The sequence below is a fragment of the Ceratotherium simum genome, chromosome Y, assembly GCF_057802395.1.
Source record: "Ceratotherium simum simum isolate JZ-2026a chromosome Y, ASM5780239v1, whole genome shotgun sequence".
In the NCBI taxonomy this organism is placed as follows: Eukaryota; Metazoa; Chordata; class Mammalia; order Perissodactyla; family Rhinocerotidae; genus Ceratotherium; species Ceratotherium simum.
This window is the reverse complement of record NC_141941.1, coordinates 139,504-158,327: the sequence shown is the minus strand read 5'-3', so window position 1 is coordinate 158,327 and position 18,824 is coordinate 139,504. Positions and strand designations below refer to the sequence as shown.

Here is an 18,824-nt window from a genome sequence, read left to right as displayed (position 1 = left end):
TTTTCAGGGTTAACGGTGTTTTGTGTCCTGCTTAAGGAGTCTTTGCTACTCCCAAATCGGGGGGCTCTTCCCTCATATTTTCCTCCAGCAAGTTTACTGGTTTCCTGTTCCCTTTAGGGCGGTGAGCCATCACATGTTAATTGTGCGCGGTGTGAAGTGGGGTTCCCGTCGACCCGGGGCCCTCACTGAGGACTCCCGTTTCCCCCTGAGCTGCGGGCAGGCCTGTGTCCCGAGTCAGCTCACAGTGTGTGGGGTCTGTTCCTCAGCTCTGCTCCCTCCCCCGATGGGTCCGTCCCTCCTGCCGTCACCCAGTCTGCACTGATGTGATTCTACAGCGAGTCTGCGGAGTCCTGCGTTTCCATGAGCTGTAGAACGAGCTTGTCTATTTCTGCACACAAACACCCTCTTCCATGTTGACTGGCTTTGTGTTGAATCTGTGGGTCATTTGGGGGACACCTGACGTTTTAACAACAAGTCCTCCAGTCCAGGAATACGGGATGTCCCTCCATTTTGCGGGTCTTTAATTCCTCCCAACAACGTTCTGTAGTTTGCTCTGTAGAGATCTCACATGGTTTTCATTTGATTTACTTATAGGTTGATTTTTTTAATGCTTTTGATAGATGGCGCTGTTAAGAATTTCATTTGCTAATTGTTTGTCGTTAGTATATTGAAATACAATTGCTTTTTGTATATTGTGCTTGGATCCAGCAACTTTGTGAAAGTTACTTGCTAATTCTACTATTTTGTACATCTTTTTGGTTTTCTGCGTGCTGTGTCATGTTTGTGAATTCCATCAGTTTTTGCGTCTTCCTTTCCGACCTCTGTGTCTGTTACTCTTCTCACACCTGCCACACTGGCTGGGCCCCCTCTCGTGATGTGGTGTGGTGGTGGTGCCCTCCTCCTGTCCCAGCTCAGGGGGGAGCCTTCATGTGTCACCATCGCGTCTGGTGTGAGCTGTGGGTTTTCTCTGGCACCCTTCCTAGCAATAGGATGTTCCTGTCTGTTCTTAGTGTCCTGGTCTGTGATTTTTGTTGCTGAGTTCAACTTGCTAACGTGGATTTTGTGTAGGATTTGCATCTGTGTTCAGGAGAGATGACTGGCCTCCAATTTCCCTGTGTCCTTGAGGGGTTTCAGTATCCGGAATGTGCCGGCCTCATAACAAGAAGGGGACATGTCCCTGAGTTTTATTCTCTGCAACACTTTGCATACGATCGGTAGGGTTTCTTCCCTGAGTGTCTGGAAGGATTCACCGGCAGAGCCCTCTGGGTCTGGAATTTTCTTCGTGGGAAATTTTAAGTTTAAGCTTCACCTTCTTGAAGAAGTGTAGGACTGTTCAGATTTGCTGTCATGTCACGTTTGGTTAGATGCCTCAGTCACATCACTTGTCTGTTTCAGCTCAGTGGTCGTGTTTATTGGCACAAAATTATTCCTCGTGTGCACTGCCTGTCCTTGTCATGCTGTGGGACTGTAGTGACCCCCGACATCGGTAATTTGTGTTTTCTCTCTTTTGTTCTTGAGGAGTTTTGCAAAGGGGTGATTAATTGTTTAAAATCTTTTCGAAGAACTGAGTTTTGGTTTTGTTGATTTTCTCTACTGGATATTTGCTTTCTTTTTCCTTCATCTCTGCCCTTTATGGTTTTCTTCCTTCTGTTTTTACTTGAGGTTTACAAGACAGAAGGTTTCTTCCTTCTGTCTTGAGACAGAAGCTTAGATGGATGATTTTCAGCCACATTCCTGGTACGTGTATTTGAAGCTGTAAATGTTACCCCTGGTCACTGCTGCCTCCTCAGTTTTGAAATGTAATATTTTCCTTATTGTCTCTTTCAAGCTATCTCCTAATTTACGTGGTCGTTTATCCTCTCCGTCGTGGGTTATCGGAAGTGTGCTGGTTAATTTCTGGAGTTGGGGGACCTGCTGGTTGTCCGCTGTGACAGTTGTGCCTGGTGGTGGCCCAGTCAGGGGCGGCGGTGTGTCCCCCGTCCTCCTGAGCCCTGTTCCCTCAGCCCCTGTGACAGCGGGGTGAGCAGGTGCAGGGCATGAACCCACATTTTGCAGGAACACTGGCACACTCCCCTGCAGTACTGACTGGTTTTGAGTCAGGTCGTCTTTCTGCAGCAGCCCTTTGCCGCGTCCCGGGGAGCTCGGTGGGTGCCCGGGACGCGCTAACTGCCTGGTTGTGCCCTCTCTGCTGCAGGCCTGCGGCTGCCCGCTGTACTGGAAGGGGCCGCTTTTCTGCGGGGCCGGGGGAGAGCGCACGGGCTCCGTCTCCGTCCACAAGTTCGTCGCCATGTGGAGAAAGTGAGTCCGGGCCGGGCACAGGGAGTGGGCAGGAGGGGAGGGGAGGGCGTCCTGGGTCCTGTCAGTGCCAGGGCCGTCCCTCTGTCCCCGCTCGTCCTTCTGCGGCCGTGACAGCAACACAAGGAAGCTGACGTGCGGGGCGCCTGGCGGGCCGTCCTGTCCCCTCGGGCCGCGTCCTGTTCACACCCGTCCCGGCAGAGCCCCCCGCCCCCGCGTCCGCGGAGGGCGCTCGGACGTGCTCTGTCTTCCAGGATCCTCCAGAACTGTCACGACGACGCGGCCAAGTTCGTCCACCTGCTCATGAACCCTGGCTGCAATTACCTGGTGCAGGAGGACTTCATCCCCTTCCTGCAGGTACCGCCCTGCGTCCACACCGCACACACCCTCACCCCCTCACAGGCGTGTCCACACCACACGCACCCTCACCCCCTCACAGGCGTGTCCACACCACATGCACCCTCACCCCCTCACAGGCGTGTCCACACCGCACACACCCTCACCCCCTCACAGGCGTGTCCACACCACACACACCCTCACCCCCTCACAGGCGTGTCCACACCACACACACCCTCACCCCTCACAGGTGTGTCCACACCACAGGCACCCTCACCCCTCACAGGCGTGTCCACACCGCGCACCCTCACCCCCTCACAGGCGTGTCCACACAGCGCACCCTCACCCCCTCACAGGCGTGTCCACACATGCGCACCCTCACCCCCTCACAGGCGTGTCCACACCGCGCGCACCCTCACCCCCTCACAGGCGTGTCCACACCGCGCGCACCCTCACCCCCTCACAGGCGTGTCCACACCGCGCGCACCCTCACCCCCTCACAGGCGTGTCCACACCGCGCGCACCCTCACCCCCTCACAGGCGTGTCCACACCACATGCACCCTCACCCTCTCACAGGCACCCTCACCCTCTCACAGGCGTGTCCACACCACACGCACCCTCACCACCTCACAGGCGTGTCCACACCGCAGGCACCCTCACCCCCTCACAGGGGTGTCTACACTGCACACACCCTCACCCCCTCACAGGTGTGTCCACACTGCACACACCCTCACCCCCTCACAGGTGTGTCCACACCACATGCACCCTCATCTCTCACAGGTGTGTCCACACCACTTACACCCTCCCCCCCTCACAGGCGTGTCCACACCACACACACCCTCACCCCCTCACAGGCGTGTCCACACCACATACACCCTCACCCCCTCACAGGTGTGTCCACACCACAGGCACCCTCACCCCCTCACAGGTGTGTCCACACCACACACACCCTCACCCCTCACAGGTGTGTCTACACCGCACACACCCTCACCCCCTCACAGGCGTGTCCACACCGCACGCACCCTCACCCCCTCACAGGCGTGTCCACACCACATGCACCCTCACCCCCTCACAGGTGTGTCCACACCACATGCACCCTCACCCCCTCACAGGCGTGTCCACACCACATGCACCCTCACCCCCTCACAGGTGTGTCCACACCACACACACCCTCACCCCTTGTCACAGATGCAGCCCTGTGTCTACACTGCACACGAGCTTGGAGTCTGTCTCCCTTCCCTCGGGGTACTTCCTCCTCCCACAAAGCTGGTTCTGAGAGCACCACTTCAGTCCTGTGTGCGTGCGGGACGGTGCAGACATTTCCCTCGCCCTGAGCCTGTGAAGCGGAGTCACGGAGACGAGGGGATAGCACCGTTGGGTGTCTCTGTGTGAGGCAGGCCACGCTGTTGCAGGACGTTTGTTTCCCGGATGCCGTGCTAGTTCCTTTAAAACAGTTTGGTGCTCATTTTACAGACTGTGGAAGACAGAGATGAATCGTAGTTACACGTTCCTGGATGGTCCGTGTGAACGTTCTGAGTAACTGAATGACCAGAACAATTGGACTAGATGTGGTTTAAAGCGTTCATATGCTTGTAGTTCTTCGTAAAACGAGGATATTTCAAAATTCTTTCTCAAGATGTCCAGCGGACTTACATGTCGTTCCCCGTATGTCTGTATGTGTTGAATGGCATTGGATGGTGAGATGTGACACCGATAGCTTTCGTTTGACCTGTCCTGTGGCCTCTTGGCTTGTGGACAGATGATTTACATGGTCGCATATCTGATGGGATTTTACGCGAGCGGCCGTGTGGTTGGGTGTTTCGTAACCAGTGGCCCGCTCGGTGCAGAAGCAGGTGCGTGCGGTGGTTTATGAGAGAAGTGGGCATCGCGCGCAGGCGGGCTGACCGCGGGTCCCAGGGCAGTATCTTGTGTCCGTGTGCAGGACGTGGTGAACACGCACCCCGGGCTGGCCTTCCTGAAGGAGGCGTCGGAGTTCCACTCCCGCTACATCACCACCGTGAGTACCCAGCGCGGCCGGTGGCCTCCCTGCCTCCCGTGGGCACCTGGGCTCCAGTCCCGACCATAGAGGAGTGCGAGGATCGCCCTCGCAGATCCTGGCTCCTCCCCCGTGAATGAGGTCTCAGTAGTTGCTGCTCTGTGGGGCTCCTGCGAGGGCTCGGTGGGAGGTGGGCGCCTCGTACCCGGGCAGGAAGCACGCGAGCTCTGCGAGAGCGGTCGGTTCTGGTCAGCTGTCCAGCACTCAGACTCCAGCCCCAGTCGGGTGCACTCAGGTTCACGTTCCAAAGTCCCCTGTGTTCACCCTCCCCCAGCAGGAAAGGGTGGGCCTTGGGCTGCTCCCCTGAGACAGCGTCTTAGCTTTAGGAGAGCGGATGCGCCCCGTCCTTGAAGCATGGCATTCCCGCAGCATCGTGACCTGGGTGCCGGCCAGCCCCGGGATCAGTGGACGGCACGGCCCCAGCCCTGCCCCTCACCCTCCAACACTCTCAGAGAGCAGCCTGAGGAGGACGGGTCTCTCCCGCCCGCCCTCTCCTCCCCGGGGGCGTCCGTCTCCGCCCCAGCTCCAGACTGAGGGGAAATGGCCTTGGCCCCCACATGTCTGCTCTGAGCACGCCTGCAGGGAGCCGGCGTTGGTCCTGTACATGCAGTGCACGTGCGTGGATTCCGTGTGGGCTGGTGTATGCCACAGCCTCCTCATCAGGGCCATGGTCACCTTCACAGGGGGCGTTAGGAGGAATGATGATCAGGATCGTGTGTTTATACGAAGAACATTGAGTGCTGAACATCAGCAGGGCTTCATGGGGGGTGCTCCTCACATACATCCTGTCCCCACTGTGCAGGGACAGGTGAAGGGATGTTCTAGGAGGAGGACAGGTAAGGGGACATCTTAGGACAGGGACAGGTGAGGCGATGTCCCGGGAGGAGGACAGGTGAGGTGATGTCCCGGGAGGAGGACAGGTGAGGGGACATCATAGGACGGGGACAGGTGAGGCGATGTCCCGGGAGGAGGACAGGTGAGGGGACATCTTAGGACAGGGACAGGTGAGGCGATGTCCCGGGAGGAGGACAGGTGAGGGGACATCTTAGGACGGGGACAGGTGAGGCGATGTCCCGGGAGGAGGACAGGTGAGGCGATGTCCCAGGAGGAGGACAGGTGAGGGGACATCATAGAACGGGGACAGGTGAGGCGATGTCCCGGGAGGAGGACAGGTGAGGGGACATCTTAGGACGGGGACAGGTGAGGCGATGTCCCGGGAGGAGGACAGGTGAGGGGACATCCTAGGAGGAGGACAGGTGAGGGGCCGTCCTCGAATGGAACCCGAGCCGAGCCCTGTGTGCACGGTCAGCCTCACTGTTTAGAGGAAGTGTCCCTCTCCAGCCTTAAGTTGTTGCTTTCCCTCCAGTGGTGGGTTAAGTGTGTGTGGAAGTGTTCAGAGCCGGGTTTTTCTCACCAAACCGCACCGTGACATGGACTTCCAGCCTTTTGGGAACTCCTGTCCACGGCCCCATCCCAGCTCAGGTGTGTCCATCTTGTGCACAGGCCCACCTGAGTGTGGCAGACGCAGATACTCCTACTGGGCAGACAGGTAGCCCCTCCCGGTCACCTGGGGGCCTCCCTGCTGCCCGAGGCTGGACCTTGTCCCTGAGCCACTGTCTGATGTGTGTGGGGCGGGCGCCCTCTGCTGGCGACGAGGGCTTCTGCAGCCCAGGCATCCTGAGTCCCTTGGGAGTGCAGACTTGAGGTCAGACACAGGTCCCAGGAGGGGTCACGGGCGGGCTCACATGTGGGGTCACATTTGAGGACCTGCAGCCCCCGGCATCCTGGGGCTCGGTTGACAGTCCTCCTCCCACAGGTCATACAGAGGATCTTCTACACGGTCAACAGGTCCTGGTCGGGGAGGATCACCTGTGCAGAGCTACGGAGAAGCACGTTCCTGCAGGTAGGCGGCCGGCTGGTGGGGCACAGGACCTCTGAACATGCACCTGCCCATCCATTTACCACCCAGCCATCCACCTACCTATGCACCCACCGTCTTTCCATCCACCCGTCATCTGCCATCCACCCACCCATCCATCATACTTCCATCCATCCATCCAACATCCACCTGTCCATCCATCTTCCATCCATCCTTCTGTGCACCATCCGCCATCTACTCACCCATCCACCCATCCTTCCATCCACCATCCACCACCCACCACCCACCATCTACTCACCCATCCACCCAGCCCTCCATCCATCCAGCACACATCCTTCCATCCACCCATCCTTCCATCCACTCATCCACCGTCCACCATCCACCATCCATCCATCTGGGCACCGGGGGTGCTGACCTGCCCACGTCAGGAGGCCCTCCTGTGAGAGCGTTTGTGCTCACTGTGCTGCTCCGCATTGCTGGCGGGTGGGCAGGCCGGGTCTCAGGCACAGCCCTGACCTGGGTGCACCCCTGACCCGGGCGCTGTGCTCCCGACCCTCGAGCCAGTCTCGACCAGCTCTGAGCCCTCCACCCTCATAATGTGAGCCTGCTGTAGGGGCCCCCTGGAGGCCGTCTCCTATGGAAACTGCCCGCCCGTCGTGCAGCGGTTTCTCCCGGTTTGTCTTGGCAGAACGTGGCGCTCCTGGAGGAGGAGGTGGACATCAACCAGCTGACAGAGTACTTCTCCTACGAACACTTCTACGTGATTTACTGCAAGTTCTGGGAGCTCGACACGGACCACGACCTCCTCATCGACCCACAGGACCTGGCCCGGCACAACGACCACGGTGAGGACGCGGCCCGTTGGGGGACACACGTGCTGGGCAGCCCCTCAGGCGCCCCGCCCTCTCCACTGTAACCAGCCACGACTGCCTCCTTGAGCCTGGTGGCCTGATCCCTCGCACCCCTCCCTGTCTCCCCCTTCACGCCCCCTCCAAGAGTGGCCTTTCATTGAGGACACACATGTGACACACACAGGGTGTATGGGACACACAGCTCCCTGCAGTGTGACACACGGGGACACACATGAGACACAGGGTGTATGGGACACACAGCTCCCTGCAGTGTGACACACATGACACACGGGGACACAGGGACACACACGGGACATACACAAGGTGTATGGGACACACAGTTCCCTGCAGTGTGACACATGGGGACACACATGAGACACAGGGTGTATGGGACAGACAGCTCCCTGCACCGTGACACACGGGGAGACAAGGACACACACGGGACACACACAGGGTGTATGGGACACACAGCTCCCTGCACCGTGACACATGGGGAGACAAGGACATACACGGGACACACACAGGGTGTATGGGACACACAGCTCCCTGCAGTGTGACACACATGACACACGGGGAGACAAGGACACACACGGGACATACACAAGGTGTATGGGACACACAGCTCCCTGCAGCGTGACACACGGGGACACACATGAGACACAGGGTGTATGGGACACACAGCTCCCTGCACCGTGACACATGGGGAGACAAGGACACACATGGGACACACACAGGGTGTATGGGACACATAGCTCCCTGCAGCGTAACACACATGACACACGGGGAGACAGGGACACACACGGTGTATGGGGCACATAGCTCCCTGCAGCGTGACACACGGAGAGACAGGGACACACACGGTGTATGGGGCACACAGCTCCCTGCAACGTGACACACGTGGGACAGGGGGAGACAGGGACACGCACAGTGTATGGGGCACACAGCTCCCTGCAGCGTGACACACATGGGACACGGGGAGACAGGGACATACACGGGACACACACAGGGTGTATGGAACACACAGCTCCCTGCAGCGTGACACACATGGGACACAGGGAGATGGACACACATGGGACACACACAGGGTGTATGGGACACACAGCTCCCCGCAGCGTGACACACGTGACACACGGGGAGACAGGGACACACACGGGACATGTGGGTCCTGCAGCTGTGCAGCGTGTGGGAGCCCTTCATCCCTTTTAACATAATAGTTTTTTCAGATAACTACGTGCGTGAGAGTATTTCTGAATTCTCTCGGTGTCTGTTTTGTTTGTGGTTGCGGGGACGGGAGGGTCCCCTGGATGCTGTCTGCCCTGCTCACTTGTGATGGCCTCTGTCCTGCAAATGCTGGTGCATGGACAGCTGAGTGGACGTAGGGTCTTTCTCAGCTCCAGTCCTAAATTCAAGGCGTCGTCTCAACTCTGCCCCCACTGCTGTAAATTCGGTGGGCCTAGGGTCCAGGGTGGGCTCGTGGTGGCCAGCACGTGTCCAGGTTGGGAGTTGGCCTCCTGTCTGTCCATCGAGTCCTTCCCTTTCATGTGCCACTTTCAAAACCTAAAAGGGGTTTCTCAGTGAGCAGCAGCAGGGATCATCCTTATGTCGTGAAAAGGAGCGGGCGGAGGGGGTCCAAGCTGACCCTGCGCCCTGCAGCCCACAGAAGTGGGTTTCCGTTGATGCGTCATGTCTTCAGATTGCTGGATTTGAGGGTCCGAGTGTCCCCTGGGGCTGCCGTAACACAGGGCTACAGACTGGGGGCTGAAAACAACAGGAAATTATCCTCTCTCTGTTCTGGAGGCCAGAAGTCCAAAATCAAGGAGTTGATACAGGACCACCACCCAGGCAGGGTGTGGAGGAGTTTCCTGAGGCAGCCGTGACAAATAACCACAAACCAGGGGCTTAAAATTCCTCCTCCCCCAGTCCTGGAGACCAGACGTCTGAGATGAAGGGGTCACAGGGCTGCGCTCCCTCCGGAGGCTCCGGGGGAGGGTCCTTCCTGCCTCTTCCAGCTTCTGGGGCTCCAGGCGTCCCTGGGCTGGTGGCCGCCTCCCTCCATCTCTGCCTCTGTCTCCACGTGGCTTCTCCTCTGTGTCTGTGTCTCCTCTTCTGTCTCTGATGAGGACACTGTCATTGGATTTAGGGCCACCCTCATCCAGGATGGCCTCATGTCCATCCTTCACCTAATCACATCTGTAAAGACCCTATTTCCAAATAAGGTCCTGTTCCTAGGTTCCATGAGTCAGGATGTGGATGTCTATTTTGGAGACACAATTCAGCATATAACACCATCCTGTCATTCCGCATCGGGGGTGACTGTCATTGAGGCAGGATAAATTGGGGGATGGGAGAGACTTTGACTTCACTTCTCCATCTGTGGGTGTAGTGCTTGTTTGGTACGAGCTGAATTGTGTCCCCCCCAAATCCACATGTTGGAGCCCTGACCCCCAGGACCTCAGGATGGGGCTGTATGTGGAGATGGGTCTAAAGAGGTGATGAAGGTAACGTGAGGTCATGAGGGTGGGTCCTGATCCAGTAGGACTGGCGTCCTTATGAGAAGAGGAGATGAGCACACAGACACACAGAGGGACGACCACGTGAGGACACGGGGAGAAGACGGCGTCTACACGCCAAGGAGAGAGGCCTCAGGAGGAACCAGCCCTGTGACACCTGGATCTCAGACTCCAGCCTCCAGGACTGGGAGACGATAAGTGTCTGTGGTTTAAGCCGCCCCGTCTGAGGTCCTTTGTTAGGGCAGCCCACGCAGACTCATACAGTGCTGTTCAATTTTACTTCTTATCAATCGAGTTTAGTTAAATGCACTTGACTTCTAATCACAATCAGGATGCGAGTGTGAATATAAATGTGTTCTGCTCTTTAGAATCCACTTCTGTCTTGCAGCCTCTGGGTCAGCTTTTCACTCCTGTGGCTTGGATTTGGGCTCAGGCCACTGAGGCTGGAAGGCGCTGGACAGGACGCGGGGAGGGCCTGTGCGGGAGATTCGGGACCCCGCCTGGCTCACTCAGAGGGGCCCGACATTGGGTGGCGACTGCTGTGAGGGCAGCTCACATCCAGTTCTTCTTTTGCAGCCATATCCACCAAGATGATTGAGAGGATCTTCTCAGGAGCAGTGACGAGGTACGTCTCACACTCGTTGCTTCTCCGTTTTTCTCCTGATGATTTTGGCCAGTTTTCCATGTGTGAGTCCAGTTCTGCCTCATTCACTCCCTCATGTGAGCTTGTTGTGTTTTGAGAACGAGTGCCGTTGCCACATGAGGGCATAAGTAAGGGGGACACACGCCTTGTCCCCTGAGGTCATAAGGGGGACACGTGCCATTGTCACCTGAGGACATAAATAAGGGGGGACACGCCCCGTATCAGTGGTCCGTGTTAGGCCCTGGGCATCTGAGCGAGCCGTGGAGTTGAGGCGTCTGAGGCCACGGGGCAGCTGTGATGAAGGCCGAAGCAGCTCCACCTGGGTCCTAGGGGGACTTGGCCATCGCGTGATCTCGGAGGCCCCTCCCTAGTGGGAACCCAGTGTCGGGCTGGGCCAAACCCAGGGCTCCGCTCCCCAGCGGGAGGGGTAGGGAGCTCCCTCCTTGTGCTGCTTCTCCCTGACACAGACTTTGTCTCTCACTCTGGCCCTGAACCCAGAGGCAGAAAGGTCCAGAAGGAGGGGAAAATCAGCTACGCTGACTTTGTCTGGTTCTTGATCTCGGAAGAAGACAAGAAAACGCCGACCAGGTGGGTGTTGAGCAGCTATTCTGTGCTGCACCTGGTGGGGCAGTTGGAAGCCTAGTGGTCATCCCTGAGCAAGAGCACCACCCGGGGTCCATGCTGGGGGAGGTCCTTCCCAGGCAGGGTCCACGCTGGGCAAGGTCGTCCTCGTGGGGTCCGTCCCGGGTGGGGTCGATGCTGAGCAGGGTCCATCCCAGGTGGGGTCTGTCCCAGGCGGCCAGGCTGACCGAGGCCCACCCTGACCCACCGTGACCGCAGCATCGAGTACTGGTTCCGCTGCATGGACCTCGATGGCGACGGGGCACTGTCCATGTTCGAGCTTGAGTACTTCTATGAGGAGCAGTGCCGCAGGCTGGACAGCATGGCCATCGAGGCCCTGCCCTTCGAGGACTGCCTCTGCCAGATGCTGGACCTGGTGAAGCCCCAGAATGAAGGTAATGCCCCGTGCGAGGGGACGCCCAGGGACATGGGACGTTCCGGTGTGAGGGGACGCCCCATGTGAGATGGGACATCTCCTGTGAGATGTGACATCCTCGTGTGAGGGGACACCCTGTGTGACATGGGACAACTCCTATGAGATGTGACATCTCTGTGTGAGGGGACGCCCCAGTGTGAGATGGCACAACTCTTGTGAGATGTGATGTCCCCGTGTGAGGGGACGCCCCAATGTGAGATGTGACAATTCCTGTAAGAAGTGACGTCTCTGTGTCAGGGGAGATTCCCTCCTATGAGATGTGACAACTGTGAGATGTGACATGGCCGTGTGTGAGGATGCCCTAGTGTGAGATGCGACAATTCCTGTGAGAAGTGATGTCCCTGTGTGACGGGACGCTCCAGTGTGAGATGTGATGTCCCTATGTGAGGGGACATTCCCTCCTGTGAGATGTGATTGCCCTGTGTGAGGACACCCTAGTGTGAGGTGATATCCCCCTATAAGACGTGACATCCCAGTGTGAAGGGATGCCCCAGTGTGAGATGTGACAACTCTTGTGTGATAGGACATCGCTGTGTGAAGTGACGCTCACTCAGGGAATGGCCGTCCCCGCTCTAAGTTGGTGACAAGGGTGAGCAGGGCCCTGGGGAGAGCCGGTACCAACCATGTGTCACTAGAGACAGTGTGCAGGGCAGGGCAAGTGAGTGTCCTCACGTGTGACATCAGCACCTTTGTCCAGTGGCCGGTCACTAAGTGTCAACACAGTGCAGGTGTGTCTGGCCCTCCCCTCATCCCCCAAGTTTCCCCTCAGTTTTCGAGGTCCCCCTGAGCCCTCACCTGTGACGGGCCCTGTCCTGTTGGGTGAGCATACATATTCCCCCAGGGTCAGGAAGGTGAATGTCCCGACCCCACATGCGTGTCCCTCTGCCTGTGCTCCACGATTTCCCAACTTGGGGAGACCTAGCCCAGGACCCCTGCTGTGGGCAGTGCTGAGGCTCACCTGCCCCTCCACTCTCCCCCTCGTCCCCAAGCAGCTTGAGTCCCAGCCCCGTGCCATCCCTCCTCCCAGTGCCATGACCCCCAGGGGTGTGTTTGGTTGACCTGGGAGCCAGGGGACCCACCGGAGGCGACCTGACCCTCCTCACCTGAGAAGGCTTTGTCTAAGGGGAGGCTGACATTGGCCCACAGAGGGACCCCAGGACCCCTTCCAAGGTCAAAGTGACTCCTCAATTAGTGTTGTGTTCCCATGGTTTATAATCCTGGTCTCAGGGTATTGTGACTTTGGATCGTCCTGGGGCCACTGTGGCCGGGGCCCGGCTCTCCCCGACCGCGGGGTTTCCTCGTGCTCAGTGTGTTCCTGTGCCTGGCCGCTCAGATGACATGTGCGCGGGTGCCCCCTGGCGGCCAGAGTTTCTATCCATTCATGCACTCGGCATCCGCTTCCATACCCCCAGGCGCACAGGACTGCAGGGCTGCTCAGCCCCTTTCCCCACCACCGAATCCCCTTCCAGTCTTCCCTCCATGCCTGGAATTATCTCATAGGTGTTTTTCTACATCAGTCAAATTGCATGAGAAACCTTAGCATTGTGCCGTTTTTCAAGGCATGTTTTTAGGCACACACACAACGACAGGCTTCTGAAGGTGCCCCCAGGACTAATTCTGTCTTGAACGCGCTTCATCTTCCTGCAGGGAAAATCACACTCCACGATCTCAAGAAGTGCAAACTCGCCAACGTCTTCTTCGACACGTTCTTCAACGTCGAGAAGTACCTCGACCACGAGCAGAGAGAGCAGGTCTCCCTGCTGCGGGTGAGTGGGGCGGGCAGCACGTGGGCGGGCAGGCTGGCCGCCGGCCGTGTCCACCCCGGGTGACGCGCGTGTGTCCTCTAGGAGAGCGAGAGCGAAGGCCCCGAGCTCTCCGACTGGGAGAAGTACGCTGCCGAGGAGTACGACATCCTGGTGGCCGAGGAGGCTGCGGGGGAGCCGTGGGAGGACGGGTGAGTGTGGGGACAAGGGGCACAGGGATGGCCCATGGGCGCCTCCTTTGCTGTGTCTGGCTGACCCTGAAAGCCCCTCGGACGGGGTCTGGGCCACAGACAGCACGTGGGGCTGCTCTCCCACTTCCTGGGGACGTCTGCGACATTTGAGCGACAAGTGTGTGGGACCCCCCCGCCCCCAGGTGGGGACGAAAAGACGGTGGTGAGTGTCCTGAGTGCACAAGGCAGCTCTCAGACTCTCAGGAGAGTCTCACGTCTCTGCCTGGAGCTGCGCCGGAGGTTTCAGGTCTGTGCCAGGCTGGACACGCGCTGGCCGCCGGGGGCCTGCTACCTGCACACACAGCCCCAAAGGAACCCTGCAGGCCTGTGATCAGGCTTCCCCCAGTGTCACGTGGGCCACGGAGCGTGCAGGGCCCAGGGTCCTGAGACCCCAGGCCGAGCCCCCGTGACCATGGTCAGGACACCCCCGGGGTGTCAGCGCAGGCAGGCCGGGCTCCCCTTCCCCATCCTGCTGCTCCACCCCTGGAGGCCTTGGAGCAGGCCGTGCCAGGTACGCGTGTGACCCAGGCCCGCAGCCCAGAGCAGGCCCTCTCCTCACCCCACACCCCTTCACCCCACGCTGCCCCTCACAACGGCCCAGGCCCATCTGCTCTGACTTCACTCTGCCCTGACCCTTGGTCTCCACCAGAAACCCGGGGAAGTCTTCCTGCTGAGACAGTCCCTCCCCTCACACTGCAGAGGGTCCTGGCCGCGTCCCCGTACGGCTGGGTGGAGACCTAGCGAGGGGCTTCAGGGGCTGCAGACACCACAGGGCCGGGGTCCTGGACGTGGGAGAGGGGGGCCTAGAGAGCCCGGCTCAGGAGCCAGGACCCGATAGACCCTCGTGGGGTCACTCCCGTCTGCAGACCTCGTTGTGGTTTGGTTGGGAAGTCAGGCTGACAAGAGGGGAGACTGGCATCAAGGCAGGTTTGCCTCTCTGTCCCATGGCCAACAGCGGGCTGGACGGCGGGGCTGGGAAGTGGCCAGTCGGTGTGGAGGGTCAGGCATCCATGCGTGCACCCCTCATGGGCTCAAGCATGCACACATGCGTGTTCCCATCCCCCCCCGTCACACCTGCTCGGTCCCCAGGTGCAGGGTCAGGCGTGTTTCCACATGTGGTTTGAGTCACCGTCCGCCTCTGGGGAGGGGGGACCTCCCGGCGGTGACAACAGCGCTGCCTGCTCGGGGGTCCTCAGACCACCCCCCAGGGAGTTTCAAAGTGGGCAGGAGGGTCAGCACTTCCTTCACCCCTGAGCCCCCCCACCCTGCGGCCCTGGGCACGTGCTGCTGTTTTTGGTCCAGGACTTTCCAGAATGTTCCAGAAATGGACTGCCGCCCTTCTCTCAGACTGGCCTCTTCACTGAGCCCCAGGCACCTGAGATCCATGCCCATCTCTGGGCGCCTCAGGAGTCTGTTCCGTGAGCGCTGAGCGCTGTCCCGTGGTTCCGGTGACCGCGGTGTGCTCACTCACAGGTGATGGGCGTCTGGCCGTCTCTGTCAGCTCCAGTTTTGGGCAAGTGAGAGTGAGGCCACCGTAAGCTCTCCCGCTGGTGTTCGTGTGGACGGCAGCTTCATTCTCTCGGCTCCATACCGGGAGCGAGGTTCCGGGTCCCGCGGTAGACGTACGTTTTCCTGTGTGAGAAGCTGCCCCACGTTGCGCGCCCACCAGCGGGGGAGGAGAGTTCCCCCTGCTCCACACCCTCGCCCACGCGGTGACGGTTGGGGGTTTCTTTTTTAGGTTTAGCCATTCTGTGAGCCATGTAATACTGTCGCATCGTGGTTTTCATCGCTCTGTCCTCGTCGGCCCTCCATGTGTCCTTTTGGGTGCAGGGCCTTATCTTTTGCCCATTCTCCATTTTGGATTATTTCTTCTCTTATTATTGAGTCTTCAGGGCTCTTTATATCTTCTGGATACAATTCATTTATTAGATACATGATTTCTTAACATTTTCTTCCAATTTGTGGCATATCTTTTCATTCTCCTAAAGTGTGTGTCTCAGAGAGGAGAGGTTCTTAATTTTGATGATTTATCGATTTGTTGTTTTTAAAGACTATGCTTTTGGTGTCAGATCTACAAAACCATTGCCTAACCCAAACCCATAAAGGTTTTCTGCTGGAAGTTTTCCTGTTTTACATTTAGGTCTGTGAGCCGTTCTGAGTAAATTTCCCCGTGGGGTGTGAGGTCTGGATCCAGGTTCTTTTATGCATGGGGGTGTCCGGTTCCTCCAACACCATTTTTATGCAAAGCCATCCAGTTGGCGTCTTTCCTGAAAATCAACTGACCGTGTACGTGGTCTCGTTCTGAACCTTATTCTGTTCTGTATATCTCTCTGTCCATTCACCACTACGACACTGTTTCGACCACTGTAGCTTCAGGGTGGGCGCTGGAATCATGGGGCACGAGGCCTCCATCTGTGGTCTTGTTCAGATTGTTTGGGCCACTTGAGTTGCTCTGCCTGCCCGGGTGTATTGTAGAATCAGCCTGTCGCTCCCCACGAACAGTCCTGCGGGGACGTTGATTGACTGTGCCGTCTCTGCACGGTCAGAGTCGACACCGTGGCCACGCTGTCTGTCTGCAAGGATGGATTTCAGGACTGTCTGTCCCCTGATCTGTGACTGTCCTCCCCCACCCACCTTGTCTGGATTTCTGGGGCTGTGTGCTAACATCCACCAACATTTTCCTTCTTTTTCGACATTGCCTTGGGTATTCTGGTTCCTCTGCCTTCACGTGTAAATTTAAGAGTAAGCGTCCCTGCTTTTGCAAAATATTCTGCTGAAACTTTGAGATTTTGATGAATGAATAATCATCGTGGCCACAGTCGATATCTTAATGATATAGTTTCCTAATCCACAAACACGCTTTCTCTCTCCATTTATTTAGGTCTTCTCTGATTTTCTTCATCAGTATTTTGCAGTTTTCAGTGTACGGATCCTATGCATATTTTGAGATTTGTACTTCATAATCTTTGGTATTAAAAAGGTAAAGTTTCAGTTGTTCATTGGTAGAATATAGACATATTGTTGATCTTGTATTTGGCAACTTTATAAATGCACTGATTCTGTAAGCTTTCCTATAGGTTCTTTGGGATTTTCTACAGTGACGGTCACTCTGTCTGTGAATAGGACAGTTTTATTTCCTTTCTTCTCCTCGTCTGTTGCAGCTCCTAGAATGTCCAGTACAATGCTGCATAGACGTGGTGAGGGGAGACGCCCTTGCCTTGTTCCCAGTCTGAGGTGCAAAGTAGGCATCGTGCACCATGAAGCGTGTTAGCTGTGGGGTTTTTTGTAGACATCCTTTATCACCTGGAGCAAATGCCCTTTTACTGCCATGTGCTGAGACTCTGAATTCTGTCAGATGCTTTTGGTAAAATGGTTTCTCTTCTGTGGTCTGTGGACATAGTGAGTTATATTGATTTTCGATGGTTGAACCAGCCTTGCATTCCCAGGATAACCCTATGTGGTCATGATGTGTTATCCTTTTTATTTATCCGGCTTCCATCTGCAAGGATTATTTGTAGTTTTTTATCTTGTGACACAATCTTGTTTCGGTATTGGGGTAATGCTGGCCTCGTAGAATAGTGGAGAGCGTGCCTCTTCCTTCTGTTCTCTGGGAGCGTTTGTGTAGACGACGCGCTATTTCTTCCCTTTGGTGGAACTCACCCTGATGCCTCTGGGCCTGGAGTTTTGTGTGCCCAGAGTTTGCAGCCGCCCGAGGTGCACTCGTCAGGGGAGCAGCCGGCGGTGCCTCGCAGGCCATGTCAGAAACCAAGCCCGCGGGTCTGACTGCTCTGGGCCGCCGTGTCGGGGCCCCTCCTGTGTCTTCACTCAGCCCCTCCTTGCAGGTACGAGGCCGAGCTCAGCCCCGTGGACCAGAAGCTGTGTGCGCTGCGGTCTCCCCTGGCCCAGAGGCCCTTCTTCGAGGCACCCTCCTCCCTGGGCGCGGTCGACCTCTACGAGTACGAGTGCGGGGACGATGACCTGCAGCCCTCGTGACCGTGCCCGGGAGGGACTGTCTGTGGTGGCCTGCTGGATGCAGCGGCTTTTGTGTAAAAAACAACAAAACTGTGTTTGATGGTTGAGCTGTCTTTTACAGAAAATGAAGTGCGTTTGTATGGAATGATACACTTTTATTTATTCAGCACGGAAGCTGGTCGGAGATGGTCATTGACGCGTGTGTGCCCACCCCTCCTGGAGGGGCCAGCGCATGTCCAGGAACCCCTGGCCGGGCCTGGCGGGAAGACACGCACACCCCGGGAGAAATGCTCTAGGGCATCCAGGAAAATCGGGACGGCCTCCCTCTAGCTTCAGGGTCCAGGCGTTTCGAGACTTACCCGGTCCTGGCCGGCAACCGGTTTCTGCTCCAAAGGGATCTGCCTCAGTGTCGCGTGGCAGGCACTGACTTCTGGGCGTCGGATGGCCGTGTGTTGTTCTTCTCAAGTAGTCGGAGCATTCCAGGACCCCGGCGCTGCAGCAGCACTGGAACCTTCCGGAACAAGTGTCCCCGGGCACAGCCCTCCCCGCAGGGTGCGGGACGGAGGGCCCACTCGAGTTATTTGAATGTTTTCATGTTGTAAATGTACAAAGTATGTAAAGTTAACTTTTATTTGCTGTGTAGAACGGTTTAAAAATGTTTTATGAGATCACGTTTGTATTTTCAAATAAAGAATTTAAAGATTTTCAATCAAGGGCTCAGCTCACCCAGCCCGTGATACCCAGTCTGCAAAGGTGACAGCAGCGCTACTGGGGACACACAGGAATGTCACCAAGGGGAGACGTGGCCACATTGCCGGGTGGGGATGGCCCTCGGGGGCAGGAAGCTGGGTCAGCACGGGTCACAGGTCCTGGGGATTGACAGCTCCCAGCAGCGTGTCCCTCCTCTGACCCCCCTCGGCTGGTCTTGACACCATGCCCAGGGGGTTTTCCCCCACGGGTGGCTTCCAAAGTCTGGAGAGGGGAGGAGAGACGACTCGACTGCACAGATGCTCCGCCTGAGGCCTCGACCTCCAAGCCCACCATTTGCGGAGAGGCTTGCAGAACGTGGCCTCGTGTGGGGGCAGGCTGTTCCAGGGGCCTGGACCCTGAGCGCCCAGGCCAAGGCCCATGCCGGGACGTGCAGACTTGTTCTTGTGTGTGCACAACAGAGGGAGGGGAATCCTTCCCTACAGACAGAAATGGGGAGACCCCCCCGAAATCCACTCTCCAC

At 57.4% G+C, this 18,824-nt stretch overlaps 1 protein-coding gene across 2 annotated transcripts in view; it reads left to right on the top strand.

Moving 5' to 3' along the window:
• LOC101403451 (serine/threonine-protein phosphatase 2A regulatory subunit B'' subunit beta) overlaps window positions 1-18,302 on the top strand; it is a 66,053-nt gene extending 47,751 nt beyond the window's left edge. Inside the window, exons 3-13 of one of the 2 annotated variants that reach the window (XM_087427886.1) lie at window positions 2,195-2,298; window positions 2,550-2,652; window positions 4,575-4,649; window positions 6,505-6,591; window positions 7,256-7,412; window positions 10,505-10,553; window positions 11,070-11,159; window positions 11,412-11,587; window positions 13,276-13,394; window positions 13,476-13,582; window positions 17,464-18,302. In XM_087427886.1, coding sequence (XP_087284012.1) covers window positions 2,195-2,298; window positions 2,550-2,652; window positions 4,575-4,649; window positions 6,505-6,591; window positions 7,256-7,412; window positions 10,505-10,553; window positions 11,070-11,159; window positions 11,412-11,587; window positions 13,276-13,394; window positions 13,476-13,582; window positions 17,464-17,614 — 1,218 coding nt within the window. In that variant the 3' untranslated portion in view covers window positions 17,615-18,302. The remainder of the gene's footprint in view (window positions 1-2,194; window positions 2,299-2,549; window positions 2,653-4,574; window positions 4,650-6,504; window positions 6,592-7,255; window positions 7,413-10,504; window positions 10,554-11,069; window positions 11,160-11,411; window positions 11,588-13,275; window positions 13,395-13,475; window positions 13,583-17,463) is intronic. The other variant, XM_087427887.1, reaches the window with a different exon arrangement.
• The last annotated feature ends 522 nt before the right edge of the window (window positions 18,303-18,824 follow it).